General features: G+C 51.1%; 1 protein-coding gene across 4 annotated transcripts in view; it reads right to left on the bottom strand.

The window, feature by feature from the left end:
* The window catches only part of CPT1A (carnitine palmitoyltransferase 1A), an 85,535-nt gene that overhangs the window by 28,690 nt on the left and 41,187 nt on the right, over window positions 1-15,658 (bottom strand). For 3 of the 4 annotated variants that reach the window (XM_037734006.1, XM_017515892.2, XM_037734008.1), the window contains 7 exons: window positions 14,107-14,208; window positions 10,570-10,707; window positions 8,250-8,327; window positions 5,986-6,093; window positions 4,535-4,622; window positions 3,236-3,431; window positions 163-351 (listed from right to left, as the gene is read on the bottom strand). In XM_037734006.1, the coding sequence (XP_037589934.1) occupies window positions 163-351; window positions 3,236-3,431; window positions 4,535-4,622; window positions 5,986-6,093; window positions 8,250-8,327; window positions 10,570-10,707; window positions 14,107-14,208 (899 nt within the window). The remainder of the gene's footprint in view (window positions 1-162; window positions 352-3,235; window positions 3,432-4,534; window positions 4,623-5,985; window positions 6,094-8,249; window positions 8,328-10,569; window positions 10,708-14,106; window positions 14,209-15,658) is intronic. The other variant, XM_037734007.1, reaches the window with a different exon arrangement.

Raw genomic sequence — 15,658 nt, 5'->3', positions numbered from 1 at the left:
AAAAAAAAAAAAAAAAAAAGAAAGAAAGAAAACTGAAGTCTATATTTTTATGCCATCTTCTTCCTTAGTAGTGTAGATGCTCGGGGGTGAATGTCAGACACCCGGGGTATTTATTTCAAGCTCGTGGGCACACTCCCGTGTCTCCAAAGGTGTGGACGGTACCTGTCGTAACACCGGCCGTGCAGTAGAGACTTGGCATAGCTGTCCATTGATGTATCTGGGTCTTCCCTTCTGTATCCTTGCTCAGTTTCATCTAATGTCACGAAGAACGCTGCTTTCTCCACAGCATCAAGAGACTGCTTATTTTTCCCACGCCCAAAATAGGCCTGGCGACACCTGGCCCAGGGAACTCTGTGGTGAAGATGAAATACAATTAAAGCAGCCGGACCTGCAGCGACGGGGCAGCATCTCCTGCCACATGATGTTTGCAATGACACAATCAAACCTTTGCGGTTTTTCAGAATTTCTCGAAGGAAAACTCCATGTTGATGATTTTCCCCATTTGAGACTGTTTGCGGGAAGGAATCTCACCTTCTCCTGGTCTCCAGACCAGAGCACAGGTAATTTTTGTTCAATAAATGCTGACTGAACAGACGACCAGAATGAGGCTGGGCCTGTGGGCAAAGCCTCCAGGAAGCAGCAGGCCCAGAGCACTGTGCTCCATGCTCCGCGACACGCCCTCGCCGCCCTCCGCAGGAAACACCCTAGGTAAGTTCCCGCAGCCAGGTCCCAGTAAATGAGTAAGAGTGCGTCCCTTATGCCAGGCTCTGCCTCCAAACCTTTTCTGTGTGCCAATTCACCGATCTTCTCAATGCTACTGCACCCAATTTTCAGATGACAAAACGGAAGCACAGAAAGATTAGGTCACAGCTATTTTGAGGCAGAGCTGGAACCCAGGCCATCAGCCCCCAAGGGCATGCCATGAATGACCATGTGACCCCTCCACGAGGAGGCCCCGTGGCTGCTTATTTGGAATACACAGAACGGATGTGATGCCCACTGCCTTCTTAGAAGACACACCCGCTGGGCTTCCTCTAACGCTCCTGGGTCCCTCTCACTCCAGCTCCTCCAGGGCCCTCTGCCCCTGCCCACCCTTCCAGATCGTGGCCATCTGGCTCTCTTCCCCCTTCTTCTCTCTGTGAGTGCTTGGCAATGACAGCCCACAGGGCCAATAAACCTAGACACACGCCAGGCCCCAGTGCATACCCCACCCAGGGGACAAAGGTGACGGTGATGGTGGCCAGCATGAACGGGGCCTTTCGCATGAAAGACTCCCATGAGTAAGATGCTGGTGTGGCCTATCCAGAGGGGACATCAGGACTGAGGTACCTACAGACCCACAGGGAGCCCCGCCTCCGCAGCACCTGCTGAGGCTCCCCACGCCTCCTCCGCTGGGGATTCCAGGCTCTCAGAAGAGCCCATCAGGCGAGCACATCTTCACTAGAGATGCGTCTCCTACGGCTGCTCTTTCCAGCCTTGTCAACACCACGGCGGACACTGAACAACGCCGGCTTTCCTGCACACCCCCATCCTGCTCCTGCTTCCAGCCCTGGCCCTCTTTCAGGCCCTCGCTACCTGGGCCACCAAAAAGCATCCCTGTGTCCAGGCCCCTCCTTCCTGCCCAACCAGAAGAATCTCCCCCATTAACCTACCCAGGCGCCCCCCACCCCACCCCACCCCACATCGCCTGAAGCAGACCTGGTCACAGAATCAAGCCCAAATATGGTTGGGTGCCTGGGACCCTCCCCAGCCTGGCACGGTGGCCCAGCCACAGCAGGTGGCCCGGCCTGCTCCACAGCTCTGGCCTGCTCTGCTGCCCCAGGGCACGTGGCTCCATCTGCTGGACACCCATCATCGTCCCCACCTGCTCCCACACTCTTCGAGACACAGCCCACCTGCGGCCCCTCCACACAGCACAGAGCCTCTCCTGATCTTTGCAGAAGGGGTTCCCGTCCCGCCTCACTCCCAGGGCTAGCATCGCAGTTGTCACATGGCTGGAAGCCAGCAGCTCTCAGCCGGGGATGACGGTGTCCTCCAGACGCTGGGCAATGTCTGCGACACTTCTGGTTGTCACACAGGTTCCTGCTGGCATCCGGCGGGCAGAGGCTGGGGCTGCTGCTCAGCATCCGACACTACACAGGGCAGTGCCCCCCACAAAGAACTACCCGGCCCTGCGTGTGCATAGCACCGACGGAGGTGAGAAACCCTGCTACACAATACACACCGCCTCCTCCAGAAAACAAAGCTCGGGCTGTTTCTCTTTTTTATTTTTTGAGACAGGGTCTCAGTCTGTCATCCAGGCTGGGGTGCAATGGCTCGATCATGGCTTATTGCAGTCTCGACCTCCTGGGCTCGAGCAATCCTCCTGCCTCAGCCTCCCAAATAGCTGGAACTACAGGCACGCACCACCATGCCTGGCTATTTTTTATTTTTTTGGTAGAGATGGGGTCTCACTCTGTTGCCCAGGCTGGTCTCAAACTCCTAGGCTCAAGTGACCCCCCTGTCTTAGTCTCCTAAAGCATTGGAATTATAGGTGTGAGCCACTGTACCTGGCCTGATTCTTTTTCACTGAGGCAAGGAAATGTAACTGTCACACAGGAGCCTTGGTTTCAATTTGCTTTGTTTCCTAAATTAATAAATATGCCCACAGCCCCGTAAGAAAGCCTAATCCTAGCTAGGCATGGTGGCTTACGCCTGTAACCCTAGCACTTTGGGAGGCCGAGGTGGGTGGACCATTTGAGGTCAGGAGTTCGAGACCAGCCTGGACAACATGGTGAAACCCTGTCTCTACTAAAAATACAAAAGTTAGCTGGGCGTGGTGGCCCATGCCTATAATCCCAGCTACTTGGGAAGCTGGGATAGGAGAATCGCTTGAACCTGGGAGGCAGAGGTTGCAGTGAGCCAAGATGGCACCAGTGCACTCCAGCCTGGGCGATAGAGTGAGACTCCATCTTAAAAAAAGAAAAAGAAAGCCTAATCCTAATCCTCACGTCTCCCCGTCCTAGACTGCAGTGTCTCCACACACATCTGCCCAGCACACACAGGGGTGACCATGTCCCCACTGCTCTTGAGATCCCCTGGGCAGGGATTGGGACCCAAGACCCCAGAGCAAAACAGAGCCGAGGTGGGGAGCCCCATGCCAGTGTTCCCACAGGCCCCGATGGGGATGGGCCCCGGTGAGGAGGAGCGCCTCCACCACCCCTCACCACAGGACAAGGGACCCCGGGCCACGAACCTGTCTCCTGCGGTGAGGGCCGCCAGCCTGGCCTCCCCGGGCTGAGGCTCCGAGGTGTCGTCCAAGATCCTCTGCATCTGCTGCTCTATCTCCCGGGGCTTCAGCAGCCGTCCATCGTGGTAGAGCCAGACCTTGAAGTAGCGCCCTCGATGGTACACGACGATGTGCTTGCTGTCTCTCATGTGCTGGATGGTGTCTGAGCCCACCGCGGGTCAGAGACACAACATCAAGAGTCACAAGTTCAGCGCGGGCTGAGACCACCGTACCCTGACCGTTTAAAGGGCATGGGGTCCCTACTCTGTCTCTCCAGGCAGCCTCAGGAGCCTATTCCCCAAGACGTTTTAAATCATGAAGAACAGCACAGAGTCAAAGCTCTGGATCAGACAGGCCTGACTTCTTTGCTCAGCTTGGTCACTCATTAGATTACGACCTCAAACAAATTACCCAAGGCCAGGTGCAGTGGCTCACACCTGTAATCTCAGCACTTTGGGAGGCCCAGGTGGGCGGATCATTTGAAGTCAGGAGTTCGAGACCAGCCTGGCCAACATGATGAAACCTCGCCTCTACTAAAAATACAAAATTTAGCTGGGTGTGGTGGCGGGTGCCTGTAGTCCCAGCTACTCGGGTGGAACACAAATCCACCTTCCTGAGCATGCGCCCAGTGTGCTCCACCACAAACCCTGCCTGTGAGCAAATGCCCCGAGGAATCAGATGAAGAAACAGGTATATTTAAGCAGACCCAGAAAAAAAACTCTCAGCTGGATGTGACGCACACCTGTAATTCCAGCACTTCTGGAGGCTGAGGCGGGCAGATCACTTGAGTCCAGGGGTTTGAGAGCAGCCTGGGCAACATGGCAAAACCTCATCGCTATAAAAAATGCCAAAATTAGCTGGGTATTATAGCATGTGCCTGTGGTCGCAGCTACTGGGGAGGCTAAGATGGGAGGATCCCTTGAGCTCAGGAGGTGGAGGCTGAAGTGAGCCGTGATCATGTCACTGTACTCCAGCCTGGGTGGCAGACAGAGACCTCATCTCAAACAACGACTAAAAAAAGTGAAACACTCTATAAGACAGACGACAGTCTTCAGCCAAAGAGAAATTAAGATCTGGAAATAACAGTCCAGGCCTAATAAAGACAAGGGAAATTCAGCAGAAGGAATCTGCTATTATAGCCTATAATCTCAGGAAAGCAGCAAAAAACAGTGCGGCCCCTCTGACATTTCCTTTGACAGCTCCTCATGCTGAGCACAGGGATGGAAAGTGCCCAGTCCCCAGGGAGCCCGGCGAAGCCTCACCCACCTGTCTCCTCTCCTGGGATCCGGGAAGTATTAAACATCCGCTCCCACTGAGCCGAGCAGAGTGGAATCGTGGATCCCAAAAGACAAATCTGTAATAGAAACATATTCCAAGCCAACAACGAACATCCCATAGAACAAAGGCAGCAAGACCACAGAAGGAAATGCCGAATGCGTTTTCCGCACAAATTGCTTGGTTTGACTTCAACTTTCCCAGTGGCTCCCTGGAATGGTTTGTTGGGGGACTCGTTAAACCATGCCAGAGTGCAACTTCCTGTATGGTTAAATACTAAATAACACAGTCTAATCGATTATTTATTTATTTTATTTTTTGAGATGGAGTCTCGCTCTGATGCCTAGCCTGGAGTACACTGGCATGACCTCGGCTCACTGCAACCTCCACCTCCTGGGTTCAGGTGATTCTCCTGCCTCAGCCTCCTGAGTAGCTGGGACTACAGATGCGTGCCACCACGCCCGGCTAATTTTTTATATTTTTAGTAGAGATGGGGTTCCACCATGTTGGCCAGGATGGTCTCAATCTCCTGACCTTGTGATCCGCCTGCCTTGGCCTCTGGGATTACAGGTGTGAGCCACCATGCCCAGCCTAATTGATTATTTATAACTGACACTTAAAACCAAAGAACTATTTAAGGAAGAAATGTTTTGTTTCTCACAAGCAACTCACCAGCCACTATTATTAGTTCAAAAACAAGGGCTTTTTTGAAGGACAGCTTACAGAAGTAAAGTACCACAAATATATATTCATTTAGGAGACACAAGGAGAATTATATCTCAAAATAATTAGGCTGGGTGAAAGAAACTAGAATTTAGAAAAAAGAGTGTATACCGTAAAATTCCACTTAAGTAAAGCTTTGGAAATTGCAAACTAATCTAGAGTGACAGATAGTAGACTGGGGGTCCAGGACCACGTGGGTGGGAGAAATGACAAAGGGCAGAGGGGGATTTGGGGGTGACCGATGTATTTGCCATCCTGGCTGCGGTGATGATGGTTTCTTAAGTGCATCAGTAGATACACATCAGAAGTTATCAAACTGTACATTTTATTTTTTAACTTTTTTTTGAGATAGAGTTTTGCTCTTATCACCCAGGCTGGGGTGCAATGGCATGATCTTGGCTCACTGCAATCTCTGCCTGCTGGGTTCAAATGATTCTCCTGCCTCAGCCTCCCAAGTAGCTGGGATTACAGGCACGTGCCACCATGCCCGGCTAATTTCTGTATTTTAATAGAGATGAGGTTTCACCATGTTGGCCAGGCTGGTCTTGAACTCCTGACCTCAGATGATCTGCCTGCTTCAGCCTCCCAAAGTGCTGGGATTACAGGCATGAGCCACGGTGCTCGGCCACAGACAGTATACTTTCAACATGTACAATATGTCAGTTATACCTCTGTAAAGCTGTTTTACAAGAATTTTTTAAAGCAATGTGTTTGCCTACTGGTTTGATTTCCTCCCGGTCCAGTTTGCGCCTGTACAGCAGGATGGCATGGATGGCGTTGCCCGCTCTTGCTGCCTGAATGTGAGTTGGAAGAACATACAGCAGATCCTGAAAAGCGAAAAAGGTCACATGGAGAGAATCTGCATAGGAAATAAGCAAAGTTAAATATATCACCGCGCACCCTGCACACTGCCAAAATATTTCTAGAGATGTATCCTGTTACATCTGCAATGCTACAAAATACATGGTCATTTGATTATCTACGCTTTGTCTTCTAAACTTGGTTAATGTTTTAGGAGAACATATGTCCTCCCAAATTCTTGGGCTATTAAAGATAACTATTTGCACCAAATATCCTCATGTAACACAGAGAAAGCTAAGCAAAAATTAGTCAGAGAGAAATGAGACAATGAAGAGGTTTTCTGATTGAGACAGGCAAAAGGTTGAAATAATTGTTTATATAGAGCCAGGCCTGCAACTTTCTAAATTCTCAGACCCTGCTCCAAATGTCTACATTTTCCACAATTGGAGGAAGGGCCAAGGAAGACAGGCCTAACCTACATTTTGGAAGAGTCTATGCGCACACCGAGTGCCCAATGATGTCGAAAGTGCCTCTGTTTGCAGGAAACGAACACAGGCCTCCCAGCGGGAAGGGCATCAGATAAACAGCTCACTCACAGACAGAGCAGGAAAAGAAGTTCTACGGACTAGAATGATGGTTTTTCTTTTCAGTTTGAGATATTTCAGATGGAGGAAAAAAAAAGTTAAGAGAAAAAGGGAAATTTTGAAACGAAGAAAAACAGAAAAAGCAAATGATAGGCAGGGTGTGGTGGCTCACCACGCCAGTAATCCCAGCACTTTGGGAGGCTGAGGCGCACGGATCACCTGATGTCGGGAGTTCGAGACCAGCCTGATCAATATGGCAAAACCCCGTCTCTACTAAAAACTACAAAAATTAGGCAGGCATGGTGGCAATCGCCTGTAATCCTAGGTACTCGGGAGGCTGAGGCAGGGGAATTGCTGGAATGGGAGGCTGCAGTGAGCAGAATCGTGCCACTACACTCTAGACTTGGCAACAGAGCGAGACTCCATCTCAAAAAAAGAAAAAAAAAAGAAAAAAGTAAATGATGAAGAAAAAATAAACGACGGGAAAAAATAGAAGGAAGTGTTCACGTCCTTGATAGTGGCATAAAAAAAAAAGAAGGAAGTGAAGGAATAGAAGGAAAAGGAAAGAGAATTCTATTTGCCACTTAATAAACCAGTGGTTGAGATCCCAAAGTGAGGGGTCTTCTAACCATCCATGCTTTGAAAGACGAAGCCCAGGAAACATGAAACTACCCTGGATACACACCCCTCTAGCGTCTCAGGAAACAGAAGGGGGCAGCGCAGCACGTCGGTGGCAGGGTCTTTGCTGATCCACTGTCCCTGAGCCCTGGGGTTCTGCAGGGATTTTAAGGCCACTGTGGCACTAAGTTCCAGTGTTAAGTCATAAAATGCAGGACAGGCTGGGCACAGCAGCTCACACCTGTAATCCCAGCACACAGGGAGGCTGAGGCGGGTGGATCACATGAGGTCTGGAGTTTGAGACCAGCCTGGCCAACATGGTGAAATCCCGTCTCTATTAAAAACACAAACACTGAGACCGGGCGTGGTGGCTCACGCCTGTAATCCAAGCACTTTGGAAGCCAAGGTGGGTGGATCACCTGAGGTCGGGAGTTCAAGACCAGCCTGACCAACATGGTGAAAACCCGTTTTAAAAAAATAAATAAAAATAAAAATAAATTTATGTTAAAAATACAAACATTATCCAGGCATGGTGGCGGGTGCCTATAATTCCAGCTACTTGGGAGGCTGTGGCAGGAAAATCACTTGAACCCAGGAGGCGGAGGCTGCAGGGAGCCATGATGGCGCTGTTGCACTCCAGCCTGGGTGACAAGAGAAAAGCTCTGTCTCAAAAACAAAACACAACAAAAACCAAAAACAAAAAAGCAGCGGGACAGGTACAGCACAGTGAGGAATTACTGCTTGCCACAAACTTAGTTTTGCAACCCAAACCCCCCTGCAGAAACAGAGCACCCTGGGCTGCTAGACTGATACTGAAGGGCACTCACCGGCTTCTCCAGCCTGGAAGCAGGACAGGGAGGAGCAGGAGCCAATCCCCGGAGCTTTCTGAGGCCGCCCACGGGCTTGTGAAGATGCCACCTCTGTGGACAGACCCGTCGCCCCACCGCCCCCTCCGACAGCCGGCCGGGCTGGGGACTCACCATCGCGTAGTAGTTGCTGTTCACCATGAGTGGCCCTCGTCCCCGGAGGTAGATGTACTCCTCCCACCAGTCGCTCACCTAGTGGGCACAAACACCAGACAAACCCGCAGGTTCAGTGGGCCGGGCAGGCTCCGCGGCAGCTGCCCAGAGCCACGGGGAATGGCAGGCAGTGCTTGTGGCAGACATTTCTGCGTCTAACGGGGCCCATTCCAGAACAGGGAATACAGTCCTAACGAGATGGGATGCGACACCATGGGAAACGCAAAGTGTTCCTTTGAAGTTGAGACAGGCAGAAAGAAGGTAGTCACCTTCATTTTGTAGATGGTCAAAAGGGGAAAAAAAAAAAAGCCGAGTGGGAGGACTGCTTGAGGCCAGGAGTTCGAGACCAGGCTAGGCAACATAGCAAGGCTCTCGCTCTACATTAAAAAGAATAAAATAAAAAAAATTTTTTAAAGACTAAATGGAAAGTAAATCATAGATGTCTGACTGCTAACGAGTTTTAAAAACCAGTACTATGGGCTGGGCACGGTGGCTCACAGCTGTAAACTCAGCACTTTGGGAGGCTGGGACGAGGATCATTTGATGCCAGGACTTTGAAGCCAGCCTGGGCAACACAGCGAGGCTCCACCTCTACAAAACAATTTAAGAAATCAGCCAGGTATGGTGGCTCACGCCCATAGTCTCAGCTACTTGGGAGGATGAGGCAGGAGGGTCACTTGAGCCCAGGAGTTCGAGACGACAGTGAGCTATGATCGTAACACTGCATTCCAGCCTGGGCAACAAGCAAGACCCTTTCTCAAATAAAAGAAAACAGAAACAAAGGCCACGTGCAGTGGCTCACGCCTGTAATCCCAGCACTTTGGGAGACTGAGGCAGGCTGATCACTTGAGCTCAGGAGTTCCAGACATGCCTGGCCAAAATGATGAAACCCCGTCTCTACTAAAAATACAAAAATTAGCTGGGCATGATGGCAGGCGCCTGTAATCCCCGCTACTCAGGAGGCTGAGACAGGAGAATTGCTTGAACTCGGGAGGCGGAGATTGCAGTGAGCTGAGGTCGCACCACTGCATTCCAGCCTGAGTGACAGAGCGAGACTCCCTCTCAAAAACAAAACAAAACAAAACAAAATGTTATGCGAAATTGCTCCACAGACTGCTTCTCCTCTTCCTGCTTCCCAGGTCTCCCTGAAGAAGCCACCGTCTCAGTCCGCGGCACTGACCTGGCATTCTGCAGGTGTTGTCTCTATTCCCTGGCATCTGCGTCCTGAGGCCACCCAAAGCCAGTCCCCCCAACCACCTCACAGCTGCTCTTCCTTCCTAGCCTGCTGGACCCAGGGATTGCTTCCTTTCCAGCTTTGTGCTGAAACACATGTACCTACAGAACGGTGCCCATGCAAGGGTGTTGTGTGCAGCAGAGAGCTGCTATTTACAAATCCAGCATACTCATGCAACCATCAAAGAAGGAAAACAGAACATGCCCAGCCCCTCTGGAGAGACCCGTCCGGGCCCTGCCCATCCACCCGTGATGTGACTTCTAGCACCACCTACTGGTTCTGTCAGGGTCACTTTGGACACCTTCTCTCCCGTGTTAGCTGTTCCTCAAAGCTAGACTCCCTTGCTTCATCTGCCAGAGGCCTGCTCTCGCCCTCCCAGCACGTGGAAGCCCACCTGTCTCCTGGCACACAGGGCGACCGCTAAGACGCTTTGTTGGAGGGGATGCTCGTGGGACCACTGAGCCACACTCAACCCCAGTGAGGGGCAATCAGCACTGCCCTATCCCGCACCATCCCTGCATCCACCAGCAAGCTCGGGAAGGATGCCCTTGGAATCAAGAGAAACCAAAGAGAAGGACGGGAGCAGGTCTCTGGGGCAGCCCGGCACCGCTGCAGGAGAAACAGCTCACAGGAAGACTCCCGGGGAAGAGGGAGAGGGCTCCTGCGTGCAAATCACAGCATCGTGCCGGTGCACCTGCACTCACGGTAAACTATCCCTGGAGGCTGGGCGCAGTGGCTCGTGCCTGTAATCCCAGCACTTTGGGAGGCCAGGTGAGAGGATCACTTGAGCCCAGGAATTTGACCAGTCTGGGCAACACAGTGACACCCTGTCTCTACAAAAAAAATCCCAAAACCAAGAAACTGTCACTGTCACTATGCATCAGTCCTAACACACACACACACACCCCACTCTGCAGGCAGGTAAAACCATCGCTGGAACTTCCTAAGGTGCGATTCTGGGTAATCAAAACTGTTATCCCTGCCCCTCAAAGTTAGCATCTTCATACAGAAAAATTTCATGGAGAAAAACTGGGTACACAGACTTACGTAATTTGTAGCCCACCAGGATTTCAACTTCAGATACCACTGTAATCTTGGTCCAAGACTGACAGCAAAATCGTGAGCAAGGGCCGTCATCCGTTTGAAGTCCTCTTCTTTCATGAGAGGCCTCACAGATTCTAGATACTGAGATTATCAAGGGGAAAAAAAAAATCACCCAAGTTAAAATACATTCATCAAAGTCTACGGTTGCCTCACCTGAGCCTTAGGAAAAGCTCTAACACACTGAACGCGTTTTAGGCTGGGCATGGCGGCTCATGCTTGTAACCCCTGCAGTTTGGGAGGCCGAGGCCAGTGGATTGCTTGAGCTCAGGAGTTCAAGACCAGCCTAGACAACATGGTGAAACCCCATCTCTACAAAAAAAAAACAAGATAAAAATTAGCTGGGCATGGTGGTGCATGTCTGTGGTCCCAACTACCTGGGAGCTGAGGTGGGAGGATTGCTTGAGCCCAGAAGGCCGAGGCTGCAGTGAGCCGTGATCACGCCACTGCACCGCAGCCTGGGCAACAGTGTGAGACCCTATCTAAAACAACAAAAGTTTAGACTCTTCCTCCAAGTTGGTCTTATCAGTCCTTGGACAGGTTAACTCACTTCAAGGCTAAATGGTGTCATGGGGTAATGATAATTTAACAATTAAACTTTTTCTTCATTTATTAGCTTTTAAAGTGCCCCAAATCCTGCATCATAAGAAAATCACCATTAAATTTTTAGAATTTAAAATAAATTCTAGAGTTCACTAGAAAAATTAACAAGGAAATTTCAAGAATGTCTCTTATCTATTATCTGGCCATTAATAAAAGATCTGCTCTGACCTAAGGAAGCTTCGACAACCCGTGATGGTGACCACGAGATAGGGCAGAGTCGTGCTGTGAGCCAGGTGCTGGGGCTGGGCAGGTGCTGAGGCCACAGGATGGGAAGTAGGGGCTGGAATAGGTCACAGAACCAGGCCAGGGCCAGGGCCAGGGTCCCAGGTTCAGGATTTTCAGCCCCTGCCCCACCTCGTCCCTTTCCATGAGCGGCTTTGGTTGAACAAATGCTCAGAGGTGAAAACACAGAAAGCAATTTTTTAAAAAGACATTCAAAAGCTTCCGCAAGAAACCTAAGCAAGCACTTACAGAGAGTAAAACGGGGTCGGGCGCAGTGGCTCACACCTATAATCCCAGCACTTTGGGAGGCTAAGGCAGGCAGATCACGAGGTTAGAAGTTCAAGACCAGCCTGGGCAACACGGTGAAACCCTGTCTCTACTAAAATACAAAAAATTAGCTGGGCATGGTGGCAGGCACCTATAATCCCAGCTACTCAGGAGGCTGAGGCAGGAGAATCACTTCAACCTGGGAGACAGAGGTTGCAGCGAGCCGAGATTGTGCTACTAGCAACTAGTTTTTTGTAGAGACGGGGCTCTTGCCATGTTGCCCAGGCTGGTCTTGAACTCCTGGGCCCAAGCAGTCCTCCCGGTTCAGCAGGAGGATCACTCAGGCCCAGGAATTCAAGACTGCAGTGAGCTAGCACTACACTCTAGCCTGGGCAACAGAGTGAGACTCCGTCTCAAAAAAAAGGAAAGTAAAACTGGTCAGGTGCGGTAGCTCACACCTGTAATCCCAGCACTTTGGGAGGCTGAGGTGTGAAGACTGCTTGAGCCAAGCAATCTTGACCAGTTCAAGACCAGCCTGGGCAACAGAGTGGAACCCCGTCTCTGCAAAAAATGACAAAAATTAGCTGGGGGCAGTGGCACGCGTCTGTGGTCCCAGCTACTTGGAAGGTTGAGGTGGGAGGATCACTTGGGCCCAGGCGTTCGAAGCTGTGGCGAGCCAGGATCACACCACCGCATTCCAGCCTGGGCGAGATGCCGTCTCTCCGCCGCAACACACAAAACATAAAACTGTTGCCAACCCCACAATTTGTCATGGAATATTTTAATCCTACAAGTTGTCTGCTGTAAAAAAATAAAGGCTTGGTGCAACAGTAATCTTGCTAGGGCCCCTCTCTGTACGTTGAAAAGTAAGATCCCACTCCCTTAAAAGGACCAGTTGTGGCTGGGCATGGTGGCCCATGCCTGTAACCTCAGTAGTTTGGGAGGCTGAACTGGGAGGACTGCTTGGGCCCAGGAGTTCAAGACCAGCCTGGGCAACATGGCAAGAGCCCCGTCTCTACAAAAAACTAGTTGCAGGCATACTGGTGCACACCTGTGGTCCCAGCTACTTGGAAGACTAAGGCAGGAGGATCACTCAGGCCCAGGAATTCGAGACTGCAGTGAGCTAGACGGCGACACTGCCTTCCAGCCTGGGTGAGAGAGTGAGACTGTCTCCAAAGAAAAGCGGAGGGGCCAGCTGCCAAGCATCTTGAGGCCTATTCAAAGTGCCCGTGAATGAGACAGAAAATCATGCTCTGAGTGTGCTGAGGTGGGACCCTCAGCTACAAACACAGATGGAGGTCACTGAAGGTCGAACGTCTCACCCTCCCCTCATCCTGCCAGTGGAACAGAGGCCGCCATCAGCCCTGACTGGCAAGCCTGGGCACAGAAGAGCAGAGATGGGGAGGGCCAGGTGCAGCACCTCAGGCCTGTAATCCTAGCACTTTGGGAGGCCAAGGTGGGTGGATCATTTGAGATCAGGAGTTCGAGTCCAGCCTGGCCAATATAGTGAAATCTTGTCTCTACTAAAAATACAAAAATTAGCCAGGCGTGGTGGCACACACCTATAATCCCAGCTACGTGGGAGGCTGAGGCAGGAGAACGCTTGAACCAGGGAGGTGGAAGTTGCAGTGAGCTGAGATTGCGCCACTGCACTCCAGCCTGGGTGACAGAGGGACAGTCCCCCTCAAAAAATAAAATAAAATAAGGCCAGGCGCAGTGGCTCACGCCCGTAATCTCAGCACTTTGGGAGGCTGAGGTGGGTGGATCATGAGGTCAGGAGATGGAGACCATCCTGGCCAACATGGTGAAACCCTATCTTTAAAATAATAATAAATAAAATGAAATAAAACTTTTAAAAAAATGCACCAAGCAGTTTCTCTATGAAACACAATACTTTTGGCCGGGCGCGGTGGCTCAAGCCTGTAATCCCAGCACTTTGGGAGGCCGAGGCGGGTGGATCACAAGGTCAAGAGATCGAGACCACCCTGGTCAACATAGTGAAACCCCGTCTCTACTAAAAATACAAAAAATTAGCTGGGCATGGTGGTGCGTGCCTGTAATCCCAGCTACTCAGGAGGCTGAGGCAGAATTGCCTGAACCCAGGAGGCGGAGGTTGCGGTGAGCCGAGATCGCGCTATTGCACTCCAGCCTGGGTAACATAGTGAAACTCCGTCTCAAAAAAAAGAAACACAATACTTTTTAAAAAACATCTAAGATGCAGCAGTGATGCACTGGAAGGGAAAAAAAAAAGACTTCCTATGAGAACGCTACCAGGCGCATGGCTGAAGGCTCCTATGGCCCAATGGTGGTGGCCTAGTTCATCATAACCAAGACCTAAGCCTTCATCCACAGATGCCTGGCGTTTCAGCGTGAGACCTACCCCACACCTACCCTGTTCACAGTGTCTTTGACAGCCGGGACCGGCAGGCGAGGCAGTGACGTCTGGAAGCTGTACAACATGGGCTTTCGGCCTGAAAAGAGCTTGACCATACCCTGAAAGGAGAGAAATATATTTTCAGCCTATCACCAGACCACCCTGAACACACCTGTTCTGGTCTGATCTTGGAAGCTAAGTAGGGTCGGGCCTGGTTGGTACTTGGATGGGAGAATTACATCTTCAAAGACAAGGCTCTGTTAAAGGGGTCTGAAGCCACTTTTCCAGTGCGCACAACATGCCAACCACTTACAGATTTTCTGTGTTGATTTATTTTTCGTCTGGTCCATCTTCTACCTGCCACCGTGCCTACAGATTCTAGCAAACAAGCATGTAACCCTCCCCCCACCGCCAATAAAAACCTGGGCAATATGGCAAAACCCCAACTCTACAAAAAATGCAAAAAATTAGCCAGGCGTGGTGGCATGTGCCTGATGTCCCAGCTGTTTGGGAGGCTGAGTTAAGGATTGATTGAGCCTGGGAGGTCTGATGCTGCAGTGAGCCGTGATCACACCACTGTACTCCAGCCTGGGCGACATAGTGAGACCCTATCTCAAAAAGCAAAACAAAAGCAAACAAACAGAAAAACCGGGTGGAATCCCAGCCAAGCCTGACGGAGGCCGTGGGACGCTGCTGCCAGCGTCGTGGCTGGCCAGGCCCCTGACTGTGCTTCTGCAGCTAAGGTAAGTCTCATCCCACCTCCTTTTGCAAGGCCCGTCATTTCAGGATTGGCTCCAGGAACAGGGAGCTGGGCCTAAGTGCCTGCCCCTGAGCCAAGCCCAGGGAAGGCAGTGTCTTTCTTCCAGTTCCTGCCAAGCCTCCCGGAGGGCACATTTGTGGCCCTTGGTTTTAGGCTGGATGATCAAGCCTGATAATAACCAGTCACCTCAATGCCAACCAAAACAAAGGAAGTGTTCGGCCCTGGCGAGGAGTCTGGTGCGGAAGGGCGTTGGGACTCAGCTGAACCTCGGCTTCGAACCCACGGGAGGGCATGCCCTTTAGCCAGCTTTGCCAAGCGTGGAAGCCACCCGAGTCTTCTAGGTGCTAAATTCTGCTTCTCTACAAATCAGAAATTTTACATCCAAATGGTAGAAAAAAAATTGGCCAGACGCAATGGCTCACACGTGTACTCCCAGCACTTCGGGAGGCCGAGGAGGGTGGATCGCCCGAGCCCAGGAGCTCAAGACCACGGAGCCAACATGGCGAAACCCCATCTCTATTAAAAATACAAAAAATTATCTGGGTGTGGTGGTATGCGCCTGTGGTCCCAGCTACTCTGGAGGCTGAGGTGAGAGGATCACTTGAGCCCAGGAGGCAGAGGTTGCAATAAGCTGAGATCGCACCACTGCACTCCAGCCTGGGTGACAGAGCAAGATGCTGTCTCAAATTAAAAAAAAAAAAAATTGCCGGGCGCGGTGGCTCAAGCCTGTAATCCCAGCACTTTGGGAGGCCGAGGCGGGTGGATCACAAGGTCAAGAGATCGAGACCATCCTGGTCAACATGGTGAAA

The sequence above is a fragment of the Cebus imitator genome, unplaced genomic scaffold (assembly GCF_001604975.1).
Source record: "Cebus imitator isolate Cc_AM_T3 unplaced genomic scaffold, Cebus_imitator-1.0 Scaffold564, whole genome shotgun sequence".
In the NCBI taxonomy this organism is placed as follows: domain Eukaryota; kingdom Metazoa; phylum Chordata; class Mammalia; order Primates; family Cebidae; genus Cebus; species Cebus imitator.
The sequence above is the reverse complement of the archived record's forward strand: the minus strand, read 5'-3'. Positions and strand labels throughout refer to the sequence as shown.